General features: G+C 37.1%; 4 protein-coding genes across 4 annotated transcripts; 1 reads left to right on the top strand and 3 right to left on the bottom strand.

The window, feature by feature from the left end:
- Window positions 1–5,633: 5,633 nt before the first annotated feature.
- LOC141664139 (anthocyanin synthase-like) lies at window positions 5,634–7,347 on the top strand. Its single transcript, XM_074470033.1, has 2 exons — window positions 5,634–6,210; window positions 6,386–7,347. The coding sequence occupies exons 1-2, from the start codon at window positions 5,702–5,704 to the stop codon at window positions 7,152–7,154; spliced, it is 1,278 nt and encodes a 425-aa protein (XP_074326134.1). The 5' UTR covers window positions 5,634–5,701; the 3' UTR covers window positions 7,155–7,347.
- Window positions 7,348–7,539: 192 nt separating this feature from the next.
- LOC141664141 (glyoxylate/hydroxypyruvate reductase HPR3-like) lies at window positions 7,540–9,417 on the bottom strand. The gene is made up of 2 exons (XM_074470036.1): window positions 8,824–9,417; window positions 7,540–8,191 (listed from the first exon to the last, which is right to left on the bottom strand). Exons 1-2 carry the CDS (start codon window positions 9,280–9,282, stop codon window positions 7,667–7,669), a joined length of 984 nt encoding a protein of 327 aa, XP_074326137.1. The 5' UTR covers window positions 9,283–9,417; the 3' UTR covers window positions 7,540–7,666.
- Window positions 9,418–9,464: 47 nt separating this feature from the next.
- Window positions 9,465–10,989, bottom strand: LOC141664140 (glyoxylate/hydroxypyruvate reductase HPR3-like). The gene is made up of 2 exons (XM_074470035.1): window positions 10,419–10,989; window positions 9,465–10,148 (listed from the first exon to the last, which is right to left on the bottom strand). Exons 1-2 carry the CDS (start codon window positions 10,884–10,886, stop codon window positions 9,624–9,626), a joined length of 993 nt encoding a protein of 330 aa, XP_074326136.1. The 5' UTR covers window positions 10,887–10,989; the 3' UTR covers window positions 9,465–9,623.
- A 218-nt stretch (window positions 10,990–11,207) lies between these two features.
- LOC141668651 (subtilisin-like protease 4) lies at window positions 11,208–13,407 on the bottom strand. Its single transcript, XM_074475616.1, has one exon. It carries the CDS (start codon window positions 13,311–13,313, stop codon window positions 11,250–11,252), a length of 2,064 nt encoding a protein of 687 aa, XP_074331717.1. The 5' UTR covers window positions 13,314–13,407; the 3' UTR covers window positions 11,208–11,249.
- Between the last annotated feature and the right edge of the window lie 5,854 nt (window positions 13,408–19,261).

Raw genomic sequence — 19,261 nt, 5'->3', positions numbered from 1 at the left:
ATTCATATCCAAAGATCTCCGAATTCTATGTAGTGGTGTCATTAGTCCCCTTAATTATACTCAAGATCAGGTTAAAAATACTGAAATAGATGTAAAGGAATAACAGTATTGTAGGGTATCATTGCCTTCTTCTTTTCAAGTGCAGAAACATGTGATTAATCCTTTCATGATGCATGACTCAACTTGTAATTTCAATACTATATCTTTTGCCATAACGGTTACATTAAGAAAAAGATGTATATGCCTGCAGCAAAATCATAATGACATGTGGATCAATAGAAGTGAAATGTCTCAAAATGGAAGAGCCGAAAGCATTAGCGAAAATTGAGGGGCTGTGCTGTATGTCAATCCTGCATTCCAAATTGAAGGAGCAACATTCCAAGCTATAATAGTCTATTTAGATGTATAAGAAGTGATCTTGAAAGAAAGAGCCTGGCCTTGTAATGTTGCAAAAGCTTGATACGAAGCTCCCCAGTTGTGGCTCATGCTAATCCACCCTGTTTTGCTTCCTTTTACCCACATGTTGGAAATATCACCACCTCCAGCTACATTCATTACATATACCAACAACCAGTAGTCATTTCCCTCGAAAGAAAATCAAATTCCTCCGTTCTTGATGCATGGAACTCTGCAATATTATTGGAAAAAGCAAACAACGATCAGCAAAACATTTATTTTTTCAGCAGTTCAATAAGCTACATTCTCTAAAACCAACACAAAATTCATTTGCACACAGTGTACGTGACTCGTAACAAAACTTGTTTATTAGTACGTTGCATATGTTCCACTGCAGTAATTATAAGTATGCCTTTGAACGTATTCCTAAAAAAGAACAAGACTTTTTAAGTATGACGGAAGAAGAAGCATCTAGGCCAGGTAAAGGAAAGTGGCTTATCAACGAACCCATGGTTGCAGAGGCAGATTCATCTCCATAAAAAGTGGCATTAGCAAGGGACCATGGACTAGGTCGATATATTGGGGCATAAGCTAATACTAATTTACCGAAGATTGTGACAGACAATGCCATGAACAAGATGTTTAATCTCCATGAATGTACAAAAGAAGCCATAAGTTTATATTTATGGTGAAAGCAGGGACAATGTCCATTGTAATATGAATTTGATGTTTATATATCCAACAACAGAGTGCAGGGTACAGATGGAATGTCAGGAAGGCAGCAGTAGTATAATAACAGTAGTATGTGAGTCTTATTAGTACTACAGATATGGTAGTATCAGGTCATTAAGGGTAGTATGGTAATTGTTGAGTTAGTTACATTTGCACACTAGTATAAATAAAGTTGTAAGAATACCAGATTATGCATTATGAATATATGAAAATGGAACTTGTTCCACAAGTCTCTCTCTTCTCTCTCTAGGGTTTCTCTCTTCTTTTTCAAGTTACTATCTGATTCTGTCTCTCTCTCTACAATTTCTGACTCTATCTCTCCGTTTCTGCCTCTAATCTGTTGTTTCTCTCTGTTTATTTACTATATTTAGCTGTTATCTCTCTCATTTATCTAGAAAATACCAAAAACAGTTACAAAACTAGTTTAAGAACTACCAATTCCTGACAAATTGGTATCAGAACTCTAAATTCGGATCAACTACTGCTTCTATCATGTTGTGCACTCTAATCCGAGCTGATCGCGCCTAGAATCACAGTAATCGCAGTTCAAAGTTCAGAAATTTAGTTTTTCTCACTTCAGGTGCTTTGTTTCAATCTCTACTTACAGATCTGTTCTTAGTCTGTTGAAATCGGTAATTGATTATGTTGTTACTGCTTATCCAGTTGTGTTTCGACACAATTAGTGTTAGTAACTGTTCTTATTGAAGAGAAACACAAAAGTATTAGGTCAAATTCTGTTTTGAAGCTTTGTAGTTCATATTACATTGTTTGGAGAACTTAGAGACACTTTTGGATCTCAAAATTGATTGAGGTTGAAGAGTTGATTGCATCTGTAAAGTAATTGTGGTTTTTGCGAATTAGTATAGTAAGGATTGGTGTATTTGATGTACACTAAGATGATAGTAGTGGATCTGTGGATTGAAGTTGAAATTTAGTGAAAGCTTTTGTGGTCAGAAATTGTGCACACCAGGTGTTTGTGTGAGGTCCTGTGAGTGTAGAGTTGATAAACTAGTGTGTTGTTGTGTTCAGAAGTCATTTGTCGTGAAATACTATGTATTTGTAATGTGCATTGAAGGTGTTCAAGATGTTAATTAAGTGAACAGTTGTTAAAAGTTTGGTGAATTGTGAAGGTGTATCATTTGTGGAAGTAACTAGGACTGTGAATTCTTGTGATTGTGAAAGTTGTGAAGTATTAGAGTGTAGTTTTGAGTAGTTGAAGACAGGTGCCTATAACCTGTTTGATAATTTGATTCTGAGGAAGAAAACTGTTTGTGAAATTGTGTTTGGAGGTGTGCCTAGTACAAATTGATAATACACAAGGATGAGTATGGAGGCTGAGGAGGACACATAATTTGATGAACTTTTTCATGAAGTTCAGCTACAGTTCTTGAGCTATAGCGAGAAATCTAATAAGAGATTTAAGGAGTTGGAGAATTCGATTGAGATAACTGCACGGTACATGGAAGTATTAACAAAGAAAAATCAGAAAAAGAGAGCACTTAAGTTGGAGAAGTTAGTTGCTAAAACAAAGCAGGAGACTGCACATATGGCACACGAGAAACCTCTGCATCACCTTAAGCTCAGTTTTCCTAACTTCACCAAGGAAACTGGAGTGAGTGAATGAATACAAGATTGTGAACAATATTCCACAATGTTCAGAATTAAAGATGCAAAGAAGGTTGCAATAGCAGAAATGCACCTGGAAGGATTGGCTAGAAGATGGTTTCAGACCTATACATTGGGAAGAAATACTATGAATTGGACAGACTTTTGTCAACGACTAATTGATAGATTTGGAGCATGGGACCAGGAACCCCATAGTTCTCTGATAACAAGAAAGAAGGAGGTAGGAGACTATCAAGAGCATCCGAAGTTTGATGAATTTCCAGGTGAAGATAAAGGGGATCGGCAGTCTCAGGAAATCATTTGTATAGCTTTGGGATTAGAGGAATTCTTTCAGCCAAAGAGAAATTCTGAAGAAGGAAATTATGGTGGTGCAGAATTGATAGGGGGTGAATCTCTTCAACTTGAACCTCTGGATGCTTATGTGTTCTGTGAAGACTCTCAGAATAATGATTCGAGTTCAGAAAATGGGGCACAATATAGAGCATTAGGCAACAAAAGGAAATGGCATGATAAAGATACGTTTTCATTGTTGGACATCTCCACAGAAGATAATGATAAGCCTCTTGTTGAAAATCACTTCAGGCAGAAGTTTAAGAAAGAGGAACATGCATCACTCTTAAACGAGATTAAGCTAATAGACATTGGAGTTAGTGTTCCTTCTTCAACTAAAGAAGTGAAATCTGCAAATGATCTGAATCCAGTAATTTTAGATGAAACTCCACAATTTTTGGAGTATAGTGATTTCAGCAGGCCAATAAGTTGTCCTTTTGAAGCTGGACAGATCAAGTTGATACAGGGTGAAGAGCAGCTACTTAGTGATAAAAACATAGCTTCAATAATTCTCACCAACATGAGAAAAATGGCCGAGGCTTCCCTGAACAAGACAACTACTGAAGATCTCTTAACCACCGCAATTTCTTACAGATGTGGTAAAATGTCTAGCAATTTCAGTAAGAATGAAGTGCTTATATTTGATCCTGGTGGTTCTGTTTTGAACGGCCAGCAAACAGATCCTGGTGGTTGTGGTTTAAATGGCCTGCAAACATATTTTGTTGATGTGTTCAAAGATCTGGTCAGGAATATTCAAGAAACTCAAGGATTTTGTGTTGAGACTGCTGAAATTGTTAATAAGATAAATCAATGGTATGCGCATTCTGTAAGGGATGGAATGAAGGTGATACAGAATTACCTTGAGATGAGACAAGGCATACCTAAAATGGATAGGGTTATTAAAATTGAAGACCCCGAGGCCTCAAAGAAAAGTGTTAAAAGAACCATGTTTGATCCAGGAGGATATTTGAAGTGTTTCAATTATGTTTACGATGGTGGTTCTATTGAATTTCTAAATGGTCATTACATGGTGCAAATTGTTCTAGAGGTAGAAGAGCTGACCAATAAATTACAAGAGAACAATTGGAAGTTTTATGCCCTCATCAATGCTCCAAGGCAGCATCTCAGGGAGTTTGTCTCAGCCTTCTATGAAGATATATTAGTGCATTGGAAAGTTGGACACGTCTACCTGACCAGCAAGAGGATAGTCTTGAAGAGCATGATCCAGCATGAGGACATGCTTCAATTTCAAGGAGGGAGGAATGTCAGGAAGACAGCAGTAGTATAATAATAGTAGTATGTCAAGCCAAGAGACTACAGATATGGTAGTATCAGGTCATTAAGGGTAGTATGGTAATTGTTGAGTTAGTTACATTTGCAGACTAGTATAAATAGAGTTGTAAGAATACTTTTCAGATTATGCATTATGAATATATGAAAATGGAACTTGTTTCACAAGTCTCTCTCTTCTCTCTCTAGGGTTTCTCTCTAGAAATCTATCTTCTTTTTCAAGTTACTATCTGATTCTGTCTCTCTCTGTATAATTTCTGACTCTATCTCTCCGTTTCTGCCTCTAATCTGTTGTTTCTCTCTATTTATTTACTATATCTAGCTGTTATCTCTCTTATTTAATTAGAAAATACCAAAAACAGTTACAAAACTAGTTTAGGAACCACCAATTCCTGACAGAGGCGAGGTTTTGTATTCGTGCTTTCACGAAGATGGTAGTCTTCCAGAGTCAATTCATGATTTTATTATAAGTAATCACGTATGTTTGCTTAATATATGCAACAGAAAAACAAATAGATTGCATGAACTGAGTGGCAACGTGCAGGCAGGTAGTATTACATATACTCACTGCAACTACCATGTTATAACATTATGTGCAGGACCGGACCCAACTGAACACAGACAAAATCTTGCATGTTCATTCTTACATTTGCTAGGGGTTAAGACTGATTTATAGTTTTCACTAAAAGGATGATTTTCTCTGTTTAAAGAAGAGGATGTACTTATCCCGCTTAAAGAGCAAGTGTAATGGACAACTAACTACCGTTCTAACAGAACTTATTAGTGTATAAAAATTATGAAAATCACCGACTTGTTATTTCTTCTGTCGATAATGTGTGCAAGAAAATAGATCATAATTATCATTTGCGAGAGACTTGTACCTTGTAACATATTTTTGAAGCAACTTTTTTGCAATGGTGCTGTTTATCCTGAAAAGTGAATGAAATTTTCTCTCATCAAACTTAAGAATTTATGTTATTTGGATGAATATTTTAGTGATTATGATAAAAAAAATAAAAAAACTAAAGCCATCGATACATTATTTATCATAGTTAAACGATTGAAGAGTCAGACATGCATTTCATATATATGATCAACTGAGATGAGAGGGGCTGTAACCACCAGTCAAGCCAATTAACAACTTTCCAAGCTTGGTTTGGTAATGAGGGAATTCAACTTACCACGTGCAGACTCCTGTTCTCTAACACTACTTCAGTAGCAGCATATATGACATTCCCTTTATAAGTGAACTCCCACAAAAAGATTTGCATCAGCCCATGCACAACTACATACTTTACTTCAAACACAGAGTGCATACTGAACCTCAATGGTGACAAACACCTCAGTATCTCCAAGAGTAGAGACCCTGGCTGGAAGTGGAATCCAGCTAATCCCGAAAGAATACGTGAGGCCGAAAGATGAGCTTATCAGCATCACCAACATATTTGAAGAAGAGAAGAATGATGAAGGGCCTCAAGTTCCTACGATTGACATATCTGACATTGTTTCTGATGACAAAGTTCTCAGAGAAAAATGCCATGAAATGATCAAGGAGGCTGCCATGGAATGGGGGGTTATGCACCTTGTTAACCATGGGATTTCAAGTGAAGTCATCGATCGTGTTAGAGTGGCTGGACAAGAATTTTTTTCTGAACCAATTGGTGAAAAGGAGAAGTATGCAAATGATCCAGGCACCGGAATGATTCAAGGGTATGGAAGCAAGCTAGCCAACAATGCTAGCGGCCAGCTCGAATGGGAAGACTATTTCTTCCACCTTGTTTATCCTGAGGAGAAAGCTGATTTGTCTCTTTGGCCTAAGAGACCCCAGGACTATATGTAAGACACCACAAACATATGTGAACTATGAATCATATGGTGGAAAAAGATCCACATATACGGCCTACGGCAAATGCCAACTGCTAACTATCTTTTATTTTGTTAAGTACAAATCATCAAAGTTTATGATTATACTAGATAGCCTAACATGAACTTGTTACTATATATAATGCAGTCCGGCAACAAGGGAGTATGCAAAGGAGTTAAGAGGGCTAACGACAAAGTTACTATCTGCATTATCTTTAGGATTGGGACTTGAAGAAGGAAGGCTAGAAAAAGAAGTTGGTGGAATGGAAGAGCTACTACTCCAAATGAAGATTAATTACTATCCCAAATGTCCCCAACCAGAACTGGCTCTTGGTGTTGAAGCTCACACTGATGTGAGTGCACTCAGTTTCATACTCCATAATATGGTGCCCGGTCTACAACTCTTCTATGGAGGCAAGTGGGTAACCGCAAAATGTGTTCCAAACTCCATTATTGTACACATTGGGGACACCCTTGAAATTTTAAGCAATGGGAAGTATAAAAGCATTCTTCACAGGGGACTTGTGAACAAGGAAAAGGTCAGAATTTCGTGGGCTGTTTTTTGTGAGCCTCCAAAAGAGAAGATTATTCTAAAGCCACTACCAGAGACTGCAACTGCGGCTGAGCCACCGCTCTTTCCTCCTCGTACCTTTGCTCAGCATATGGCACACAAGCTGTTCCGGAACAGACAAGAAGCTATTGACTCAAAAAAGGTTGAGCCACGGGTACAGGATTATTCTAACACTAAAATACCTCAGCCAGGGGAACATAAGAACACCGAAGAAACTAAACCTCTGGACACTGAAATCTCAAAGCCATGTGAAGAGGATACTGGTTTTCTTAAAGCTCAAATTTCTCAGCCACTGGAACAAGAAAATGATTCTCCTAAGAGTAAAAATTTGGTTCATGCTATTTAGGATTGATTTCCAGATCTATACAACAAAAATTTAAAGCTACCAACTGCAACATTTACTTTGGCACAATGAATGTTGTAATCTCCTCTTTATATAGATAAATAAGCTTTAGACATCACTGTCTCAGCTCATGTTTGGAATATGTTAATTACCGTTTGTTGCAACAAATCCAGCTATAGAGTGTTAATCATCAAAATTGTGCCAGGTTCAGTTACTCACATCCTTTGTTTGAAAATTTAACATTATGAAAATTTGAGGATAGCCCTTCAACTACAAACCACAATATTTATCCCAAAGTAGTTCAAAGCTCGACTTGCTTAAAATCTTGCTCAGTCAAAGTGGTCTCAAACAAGCCATTTATAAGATTGTGCAGGAAAAGACCCCAGAGTGGAAAAGTAAAACCTCCTTGCTAATATGACATGATATTATGTTCTGACAACAGTAATTTGTTTTACTATTTAGTATTTATGAATGCAAGTAGAATTAATACCTGTAAGATAAAAGAAGACTATTTTTCATATAGGTTTCATCTCTGAAAGCAAGAGCTGATTTGCAAAAAATGCATCCAAGTTACCCATGATTACACTTGATAGTGCTGAAAAGGATTCTGGGGTTATCATAGCTCTGTGTGGAGAGAGCACGACATTGTCCAGTGTAAATAGCTCTTCTGGCACATGTGGCTCTTTCTCAAAGACGTCAAGAGCAGCTCCTCCGATCTCACCTTTAAGCAAACACTGTACTAATTCTTTCTCATCAATGAGAGGCCCACGTCCGACATTAACAATAACACCAGTCTTTCCTAGAGATGTTATGACATCCTTGTTAATCAAGTGGTGAGTTTCATTTGTTAATGTACAACAAAGTATGAGAGCATCACTGTTCCTAGCAAGGTCATGAATGTTTTCATAATATGGGAAGGTAACATTTGTCTTCTTCTTTCTCGAGTTGTAAGCGATGATGCAGCCAAATGCCTTTAACCTTTTCGCAACTTCAGAACCAATACTTCCAAGTCCCACAATCCCCACACGTTTCCCACCTAACTGTAGTAAGAAAAGTGTTACTGTTATACTTAAAGCTATCTAGTAAACTGATGCATCATCAGTGTCAAGCATCAATAATTTCAAGTGATGGAAAATCCAAGCTTGAGCAATAAAAATTCACTGGTATATATCTTCACATGGCTAGTTGAGTTTCTCTCTTGTAGATTAATTTGCACCAACCTACTGAACAATTCATTATTTCTAGCCCAACCGGATGTCGGTTGTTGGTACATAATAAAGCTCAAACAAATTAAAAGAAAAAGAGGACTTTATCTGCCAAGATAAGGAAACACAGTGATGTTACCTACATAGAAGATAGTATTAGCTTCTTAATACAGCATTTAGATGCAAAGTATTGTTGTGATTTTTAACCAACATGACACAAGTCAATGTAATAAATTTAATTAGTCAGATGATTTCCTAGATCTGAAAACTGTGAAATACTGTTAAGGCACTCCTAGCACAATAATAGAAAGCGTACAACCAAACATACAGTAGCAGCAGGGTAAAGTCCGGGGAGGAGTAAGATGTACCCAGTATATACACAAACACGACAATTTCAATAATATAGTTGTTATTTAATGAAATTCTAATTGTATTAAACTCAATTACTAAACAATCAAAATATTGACCTTAGAAGCAAGAGGGTAGTGTCCTTTTGAAGGCCAGAATCCATCCCGCAAAAATCGATCTGAAGCTGACAGCCGACGAAGAATATCTATCAATAGGCCAATTGCATAATCTGCAACATCCTCAGAAAAGGCATCACCAGCAGTAGTGACTTTAATTCCACGGCGCCAACACTCAGCAACATCGATGTGGTTGACTCCAACGGTAGATCCCACGACACATTCTAGTGCAGGGAGCTGGTCTAAAGTTTCAGAGGTGACTGGTGAAATGCCAATACAGATCAAGACCCGGACAGAGCAGGATAGGGTGGGAAAGGATGGATCAGAGACTTCGAGGAGACGATAACGAGTTCGGATCAGTTGACTAATAGGATGGTCTTTGTATTTTGGATCGTAATGATGTAGTACCAGAGGAAGTTCAACGTTGTTTGGGTTAGAAAATTCTTGAGCAGAAGCCTCCATAGTTAGAAAATTCTTGGAGAAGGATATACTAGCTAGCCACTGGCTTAGCTTTATTTGCTCGTTGGTCTTGTTATTCAATCAAATTACACATTAAAATATCCAAGACACCAAAAATATTGCAAGTGGTTTGGTGTAAATTACTATATATATGTCAAGACAAGAAAAGAGAAAAAAATTCAAGATTCTGTCTATTCATAGCATTACTTTATTTAGTTTGAATAAGGTCATAAATTGCTGGCAAAATATTGTAATTAGCAATAGCCTATGATGTAGACAAGTTTATATGCCTAAAATGTTTACAATTTAAATTGGAGAACATGGGTAGTAGTATTAGTAAATTTTCACTCCGGCATGATCTGGGAGAGCAAAGGCTTATTAGCAAAGAAGGCGCTTAAATTTCCGATGACCACATTCTTCAATGCTAACATGGATTCTGGGGTCATAACCGCTCTATGAGGAGATAAAACAACATTGTCTAATCCAAACAGCTCTTCAGGCACACTAGGTTCGTCCTCGAAGACATCAAGACCTGCTCCTCCAATCTTACCTTGCACTAAAAACTTGGCTAGTTCCTTCTCATCAATGAGAGCTCCACGACCAACATTAATGACAACACCGGTCTTTCCTAAAGCAGTCATAACATCCTTGTTAATCAAATGGTGAGTTTCTTTGGTTAATGCACAACAAACAATGAGAACATCAGTGTTGGCTGCAAGGTCCTTAACATTGGCATAGTAAGGATGCGAAACATGTGCCTTCTTTTTCCTTGAATTGTAGGAAATTACGCAACCAAATGCTTCCAGCCTTTTAGCAATCTCAGAGCCAATACTTCCAAGCCCAATGATACCAACACGCTTACCCCCTAACTGCATTTGTAAAGATTTCAGTGCAATTTAATTGATAACATAAAGAAAGCTCACATAAAGAACCTCAGAATTTACTGGAACAGGGCTTAATCTTCTTAGGAAGACACCAGTACTAGCCACTAGCAAATCACTAGGCAACAGGATAAATTAATTTGTATTTAATCAAACGCCTGTATAAGCTAAATTAATTTGTATTTGATCACCTATGTAGGATAAATTAACCGTATACTATGCATATAAAATACTGATCAGAAAAAGTGACATGTTGACCTTAGAACCAAGAGGGTAGACTCCTTTAACTGGCCATAATCCAGCCCGAACAAAACGATCCGCGGCAGAGACCCTCCGGAGAACATCAAAAAACAATCCAACAGCATAATCAGCAACATCTTCAGAGAAAGCATCTCCAGCGTTAGTTACTTTGATGCCACGGCGATGACACTCAGCAACATCAATATGGTTCACGCCAGCGCTGCTACCTACCACTATCTCCACTCCTGGAAGCTTATCCAGAGTCTCTGCAGTGAGTGGAGTAGGACCTACAACTACAAGGGCTCGAACAGTTTGAGATGGAGCGGAGAATTCTGGGTGATTGGGCTCGAGAAGCTGGAACCTGGTCTCGAGCCATTCGTTTAAAGAGAAGTTGAAACGTGGTGATCGATGGTTGTATACTAATGGTAGAGATTCGTTTTTAGTAGTTGAGTTTTGTGTTTTTAGAGTTTCTTGAGTAGTGGCCATTCAGAATTTGTGTTCTGTGCTGAAACACATTAACTTCTGCACTAGCCTATTTAGGTAGTACAATATGTATTTAGTGTACATGTTGTTTCCATGTTAGCTTGTCTAGAGTAAGACAAGCTTTGTATGTGGGGCTGCTCTTCCTTTTTTGATAGGCTGTATTCAGCCTTTCTTGATTGTTTGTGATTGGATTTGGTGTGCTGTAGTTGTAAACAAGTAAACAATTTTAACAAGGTAAATTATATGATGTCATTGCTTACTCTATAGTCTAAACAATTATTTTGTGCCATATATGAATGTATGATTTTTTTTTTTGCTTAAAATTTAAGTCTGCGTTGACAGCTTCAATCTTTGATGATACAATGCTTAAACTAGCTTTACAGACATTGGGCTACTAACTGTATGATGTGTCGATGTCCATTTCAAGAATCCTTGAACATATTGCGTGTTTATGGCTTCAGTTGATCGGCTAAATGTTACTCGGTAACTTAACCGTTGGTTTGCTTCTGTGAAATTGAGTCTTGTAGGATTGACTGTCATGAGAACACCTTTTGGTGGAATGATTTCGATGTTGTATGAGGAGTTTGGTTCTCCAACGTTAGTGATTGTTCTTGTGTATGTTTGGTTGATAGAGGAAAGAATGATTGAAAATGAAGGGTAGTTTAGTTGTGCTTCTGGTATGCTTGTTTCGTTGGTGCAATTGATCGTTCGTTGTGTGAGTATTCCAACTTGATCATCGGTGTATCCTAGACCACATAAGTATGGTATGTATTCATCTGGATGAATGTCGTATACAAGTCCAGGATTATTGGCTTTTGATGGATTGACATGGCCTGCACCAATGGCAAAGATATCAGCTGGCATTGACCTTTCTGTGACGATGGGATTTTTATCGAGGTTGAGTATATCAGCGGTGGTCATGATTGCAGACTTAATTGCAGCGGGTGACCAATTAGGATGTGCACTTTTGAGCAAAGCAGCGATTCCACTAAGGTGAGGACATGACATCGATGTTCCAGATTCAACATTAAACGTGGATAATGAATTTGAATTACCATTAACAGAGAATGGCCATGCTGATAAAATGTTAACTCCAGGCCCGACTATGTCTGGCTTTAGAATTCCTGGGGTTGTGATGCTAGGACCTCTTGCGGAGAAGGAAGCAACTGCAGGAGCCAGTGGATCTCCATTTGCAGTTCCTTTAAAAATGATTGCTGCTGTAGACGCTAGTGTTGAATTTATGAAAGCTTTAATCTTAAGCCCTGTGGCGTAACTAACATGTGCTGCAGGGAGAACATGATTTTCCGCTACAATGGTTGATCCGTCTATTTCTTGATTCAACAAAATCATCGCTGCACCTCCAGCTTTTCTGACCGTCTCTCCTTTAGACAGTCTTGCACTTAGTCCTCGCTCGCATAGTACAATCTTTCCTTTGACATCAATTCCTTCTAAGGATCCTTCAACACAAAATGAAGAGTTGGAGTTGCTATTTGAACCAGCATAGATAAGTGGCATTAGTGCTGAAGAGAAACCTTCTGGTTGGAACAAGGATTCACCAGTAAACTCTTCACCATTTCCTAGTTTTGCAATGACTTTGAAGCTCCTATCTGTGGTGCTTGCACCAACAGTTAATATCCAAGGGGCATCATTTGCCACAGTGCTGTTTAAAGGGCCTGTGTTTCCAGCAGAGCAGCTTACAAATATTCCTTTTTGAATTGCTGCAAATGATCCAACAGCAATAGCATCTTGAAAAAATGGCACCGATTCCTTCCCTACTATAGAAATGGAAATAACATCAACTCCATCACTGACGGCAGCATCAATTCCTGCAAGTAAGTCACTTTCAAAACACCTTCCTGTTGTGGGGCACACTTTGTAGATTGCCAAATGAGCTTTAGGTGCAACTCCTACAGCTGTGCCATTACCAAGGCCAAGCACTTCAGCATTTTTCACAAACCTTCCAGCAGCTATACCAGCTACATGGCTTCCATGTCCTTCTTGATCAAGCGGAGAGATGACTGTTGCCGAGTTGTTGAATGATCTTGCGCCAATGATTTTATTGTTACACTTCGAAGTAACAAACTCACACTTCCCTTTCCATCTGGCTGGTGGAGAAGGCATTCCTTCGTCGGTAAATGAAGGATGTGTGGGCAAAATTCCTCCATCCAAAACACCAATAATAACCCCTTCTCCGAAATTTGATTCTCTCCATAAACCAGTTTCTTGTTGCAATCCCAAGAATCCAGGTGTGTGGGTTGTCTGTTGATGCAACACTTTCTCTAGTTGTGCAGACACAAACCCGTCCATTTCTTTCATAGCCTCCACATCTTCTTCAGTAAGTCTTGCTGCAAAACCATTGATCACATGTTTGTATGAGTAAAGAAAATCTTGTTGCTGGTTCGAGGCTGCTGCAACTGGGCGACCAGACATAAATGACTTATGATAGTTGCTCAAATTATCGGCTTGAGTAAATATATGAGCCTCGGGCTTCTTAACGTGTATGATGTAAGTTTTTAACTCATTTTTCTTGGTCACGAGATCTATGCCCTCAAATTCACTTCCTCTAGCAAGCTCAGCAGAAAATGTGAAGATGACACTAAGAGTGATAAGTGAAATAATGGCCATTTTCAGCAACATTTTAAGCTGCAAGAAGATAGTGAAGAAGAAGAAGCGTGCTACGCTTTGTACACATGTTAATGATCAATCAATGTGTTTATATACTGCATTTTTAATATATAAAAATGCACCGTCATAATTTAAATAAATAGGCGTTTAGGCTTGTCCTTGTAAAACTGAGCATCTTCACTGGAGTTCTACTAACCTTTTACACTGCCTAAATTGATCTAGCTAAAGTGCATTTGTTTAAGTTAATGGAAACAATAAAAATGAGCCTGCGGAGACTTGTTCAGACTGATGTTTTTTAAATGGCAGTATAAGTATGTTAGCCTGTTAAACATGTTAAATTGTTAGTGACATTCACAATGTGTGGTTAAACGGCAGTGCTGTGTGGTTAAACGGCAGTGCTTGGATGGTTGCATGCTTCAACGGCAACATTTGGCATATATTCTTAGACAACATGGATAGCTGATGTACTAATGATATAAAAAACTAAGCTAGCTACTCTTTTTACATGCCATCTGTAGATTGTATAATATACTTGTTCACTAATGTTATGTTTTGTTGTATACTTTTGGACGACAATGTCAACTGATTTGCCAGAATTGAACCGTTGTAATCTTGGAGATGAAAGAGAGTTCGATCACGTAATCTGATGTTACACTAAACAGAAACTGAATCAAACACCCCCTGTTAGACAATGGTTACCAAAAAAACTTAATTGGTTGTTGAATAAAAAGCCTTGTGTCATTCTATTTCAAACAATGGTGATTCAACTTATTCGAAAATGTTGTCTAAATGGTGTCCCCGTGCTCCAATGAGACAATGGTTGTATTCATCCTCATTGTGTGACTGCTATTAATTCAAGTGTTGTTTAGGTCACAATAAACCAGTGTGCTTTTTATGATTTTACACAATGGGTTTTCAGACTGTTGCGCAAGTTAGACAACAGTTTTTCGGAACCAATGTGTTATTTATTTAAGACAATGGTGCAGAAAAACCAATATTAGAAACAAAACATAACAGACACCAGTTTATCACCTCTGTTGAGTAAAAGAGTTTCAGATAATGATGTTCTACTCGTTGTTTGAATCACCTGCATTAGAAAATATGTGACAACAACTTTCATGGAAAACCATTGTCTAATTACCTGAGGGTTTTTAAAAAAATTGCCTAAAACATATAACAATCTTTAGACAAAAAGCAAATCAAATGCTTTAAGAACATTGTCAAAGAAATGCTTCCAACAAGTTCTCAAACCAGATGTACAAAAAAATTCTCAAACCTAACTGAAAGGTACAAATTACATATAACAATTCTTAGATAAAAATCAAACCAAATACTTCAAGAACAATGCCAAAGCAAATCTTACAATAAACCGTCCAACCAAATTTGATTAAGTACAAATTATAAGCAAAGGGGATAACATAGGCACTTATAGGTAACATATGATCAGTTGATATAATTATGGAAGCTGAATCATCTTTTCTTCCTCCCGCATGTAACTGCTATTTTCTTCCTCGACTTCATCAACAGTTGGGAACATGGTGACATCTACCTCATTCTCAAGTTCAATTTTTACGGATCCCTCATTTTCATCGTCACTTTGATCATCAATCTTGTCTGGTAATTTTAATACAACTGACCAAAATTTTTCAAGAGGGTCGTCAATATAACAAACTTGCTTGACATGTTTCCCTAACACAAAAGGGTCGTTCAGAAAACCTAACTTGTGTAAATTAACAATTGTATATCCTAAATCATCTATCTTAACCCTTTTGTTCATACCTATCCAATTGCACCGAAAGATAGGGACTCGAAAATAGTTATAGTCCAACTCCCAAATACTTGTGATTACTCCATAAAATATATGTGAAATATGCTCAATGTTCTTATCCTTACCATGCACGAGCATTGTATCAGCATGAACACAAACACCGCTGCATTGAACTTGTCGCGTCTCATCACGATCTTTTGTGTTGTAGGTAACACCATTGATTTTGTAGCCACTGAATGTAAGGACATACTTGTTAGGCCCTTCTGCAAGCCTCATTAGCTCCTTAGATACCATACTTTTCACATCAAGCAATTCCGATGAAATCAGTCCAAAAAATAAAAATACTAAAGCAATTAGACATGTACTTGATATCTTTATATTAGAAAAAAATTAATGTCTAGCTAATACCTTCTTTTGAAACCAATTAGGGAATGTTTCATTTTGCTTGTTCTTTAGCCATTCTTCATCATTTTCATGTAATAGATATCTTGCCACCAAGAAGGCCATATGTTCACTGTGAGTAAATCAATGTCAGTTTTTGTTGAAAAAAATCATAAAATCATGGAACAAAAAATAGCTATATTTATTACTGAAAAATAAGAAATCTAAATAAAGAAACTTACTTGAAGTATGGGGTCAATTCATTACTATTTTGAAGAAGACACAGATGTGCTTGGTGCAAATCCTTGATGCTCGGCTTTATCATTGTTGTACCAGATAAGGGTATGTATTTCTCCTTGTTCTTATCCCTACCTGGTAACACAACTGTTGGTTCTTCAAAATTAACTAAATACTCAACCGCCTCTTCTGCAATATAGGCCTCAGCGATGCAGCCTTCCGGATGAGCCTTGTTTCGAACATATCCCTTGAACGTCTTCATATATATTTCGAAAGGATACATCCGACGTAGGAAGACAGGCCCACAAAGCTCAACCTCTCTTACAAGATGAGATGAGAGATGGATCATTACATCAAACAAGAAAGGGGGAAAGTGCTTTTCTAGCTGGCATAAGGTCTCCACCAATTGAGACTACATTTTTTCTAATTTATCGACCTCAATGACTTTACTACAAATTCCCTTGAAAAAAAGGCAAAACCTGATAATAGTGCACCTGACTTATTTTTATAAGTACTGACCGAAGTGCGATGGGGAGCAAGTGATGCAATATTGTATGACAGTCGTGAGATTTCATTCAAACAAGTCGCAGAGTATTCATTGATACTATACCCTTAAGGTTCGAACAAAAACCATCAAGTAACTTCATGACAATCAAGGACGAGCATACAATCTTTTTTTCTTTATGCAATAAGTTCCAAGATGCCATCAGTAACTTCCCTTTTTTCCAGGATTTTTTTTGTCTCAGCTCCATTCTTATTCCCATTTCAGCCATATCAATACAAACATATTCTCTATATTTTGTCTTCCCGGGAATATTTAGCAATGTTCTGATTAAAGCCTCACATATATTTTTTTCTATATGCATCATATGAATTTGTATCTTTGAATCATCAATAAAACATGTCATACATGCAGTTGAAAAAACATCCAAAAGAACCGATAGATCGATCGGATGCATGGGTCCTTGCAAGGAAAGACAAAGATGGCAATTTTAAAAATGAGAAAGTTAAAGAAAAAGCTGAGAACATAGTAAGTTATTCATTTATATTTCAACTGAAAATATTCATCATAGTTCTAATTTGATTTATAACTTCTTCTACACTGTGCTCTTTTTAGGAGTTACTCAAGAAGAAGGTTAAAGAAGGGGAATTGGTAAAAGAAGGTAGAATTGATGTGTTAATCATGACACTCGATAAGCCTGAGCATGGAGGTAGAGTACGTGGGCAGGGGAGCCACGTGAAGCAGTCTATCTATTTTGATCTTCCGAGACAGAAAAAATCGAGGACTATTGAGGAGATGATACGTGAGGGGGTTAAAAACTTTATGGCTGAGGAGACTCCGAAAATTATAAAACAGAGAGATGCATTCTGGACTGATGAAATTGAAAAGATCAAAGCATAATTGAAAATGGCAAAAGGTATTGGTCAAAAGGGTAGCCCAATCATTGATTCCCAACAAGGAAGCTGCTCAGATTTAATGGCCGTGCCTCAGTTCGTAAACGAGAATGATAGAAATGATATTGTGAGGAAAAAGCTGAACGTGGAATCTGGTGATGAAGGTTCAGATCATGGTGATAAGGAGAATGTATAATTCTTTTCTAAAGACAATGTTGGATATGAAAAGATTGACGAGGAGAATGAGCAGAATGTTTTTTTCAAAGGTGAGGAGGTCCTATGGTTGACGTTGATAATGAGTTTGTTGAAAGTAAGAATCATCCTAAAGGTTTGAAGTTGGATGGTTTATCCAGTGTTTGTCAACTGGCAATAGGATCAGTAAGCAACATCGTAGCATATGGTCGGGTTGTTCAAATCCCTGTTGCTAAAGGATGTGAGCCGACTCTTCACGAAATGCACCTTTCGAAGGAAAATGCAACAGTGTCCATTTTTTATGTAATTCAAGAGGATGCTAAGATCCCATTCCCCGTTGGAGATGAAATTGTAACTGTAAAACAAGCAATAGGTTATTTTATTGCATGGCCAAGGGATCTCATGGTGGGGAACACAGGCAATATCCAAGTTTTGTCTACTCCAAAGGTAAAGATTGATGATAGTGTGTGTGTAATTGATATATTTTGTTATGTTTTTAATGTGTTGATGTGCATTTTTTTTATTTTCAGAATGTCAAAAAGCGTGGTGCGAAGAAAGTTGGTTCGAAGAAAACAAAGAAGCCTGTAGTGATAGAAACTGATGATGTGGAGGATGAGCTTCATGTAGAGATGGGTTTAAATTATCCATCATCTTTAAAATGGTTGTGGATGTGGGCAAATGATGCTTTAAGCGATGGCAGAACTGTAAGTTTTCAGTTAAATAAATAAGCATTTGCTGTCTCAAAGAAGCAGGTGATCTTTCTTGCAAGATATACATTCCTTGTGTGGTAGAGGTGAAATGTCCGGATCTATCATTACCATATTCATTCAGTAAGTTTCCCAGTACATTAGTTTTTTCAATTTGTTGTTAATTGTCTTCAATTAAAAATGAGTGCATTCTTATTTTAATTGTTCTCTAAATAAAATGAAATTAGATTCCAACTATTGTTTAATTTGTTTACAGCTTCTTGTATGAGTTTCTGAGGAAGAATAAAATGACGAATTTGATTGCTTTTGTGGAACCGGGTATGGTTGGAGCCATTGGTTGTGGCAATGCAGGGGAGAGGTCACGTGTGCTTGCCAACCGTTTTATGAATGTTATGGAAGGTCAATGCTTTCTTATTTCTTTCAATGACGTGTAAGCATTTCTCACTTTATAAGTACACTTCATATTTTATTATCTCATTAAGATGTTTAAGTATTTGTAAATTAATTTTCATTTTTTTATATTTTTAGTGAATTTTAGAAATTTGTAGAATATATTTGTATGGCTAGAACTTTAAATTTGTTAACTTGTAAATTAATTTGGTAAGTTTTAAATTGTTAAATATATAATTAAATGAGATATAAGTAATTTATTTAATTATTTCTACAAGTTACCTTTGGTTATTTTTTAGGTAACATCTAACTACATAATTGAATTTCTCAATGACACATCTTCTCATGCTTTGGTAGGAATCATTGGTCATTGTCCGTTGTTGTTCCAATAACGGAGGTAGTATACCACGTGGATCCTCTTAAGCGTCGTATTACAAGCGATGAATGGGTAAAAGTTATTGACAAGTGAGTAAATATTTTTAATTTATTAAATACTCTGCTTTAGGTAATTTACGCAAAATGTTTTTTGTTGACTTGTACTATTTTCTAACAGTACGATAAAGATGTACAAAGAGAGGCTGAATAAGGTTTCCAGGAAGAAAATTTGTTGGGAGAATATGGTGTTACATATTGAATTCTCAATGATCAGAAGAAGTTCAGGATCTGGCTGTTCGGATGTCATC

Source organism: Apium graveolens, chromosome 6, assembly GCF_009905375.1.
Source record: "Apium graveolens cultivar Ventura chromosome 6, ASM990537v1, whole genome shotgun sequence".
In the NCBI taxonomy this organism is placed as follows: Eukaryota; Viridiplantae; Streptophyta; class Magnoliopsida; order Apiales; family Apiaceae; genus Apium; species Apium graveolens.
The sequence above is the reverse complement of the archived record's forward strand: the minus strand, read 5'-3'. Positions and strand labels throughout refer to the sequence as shown.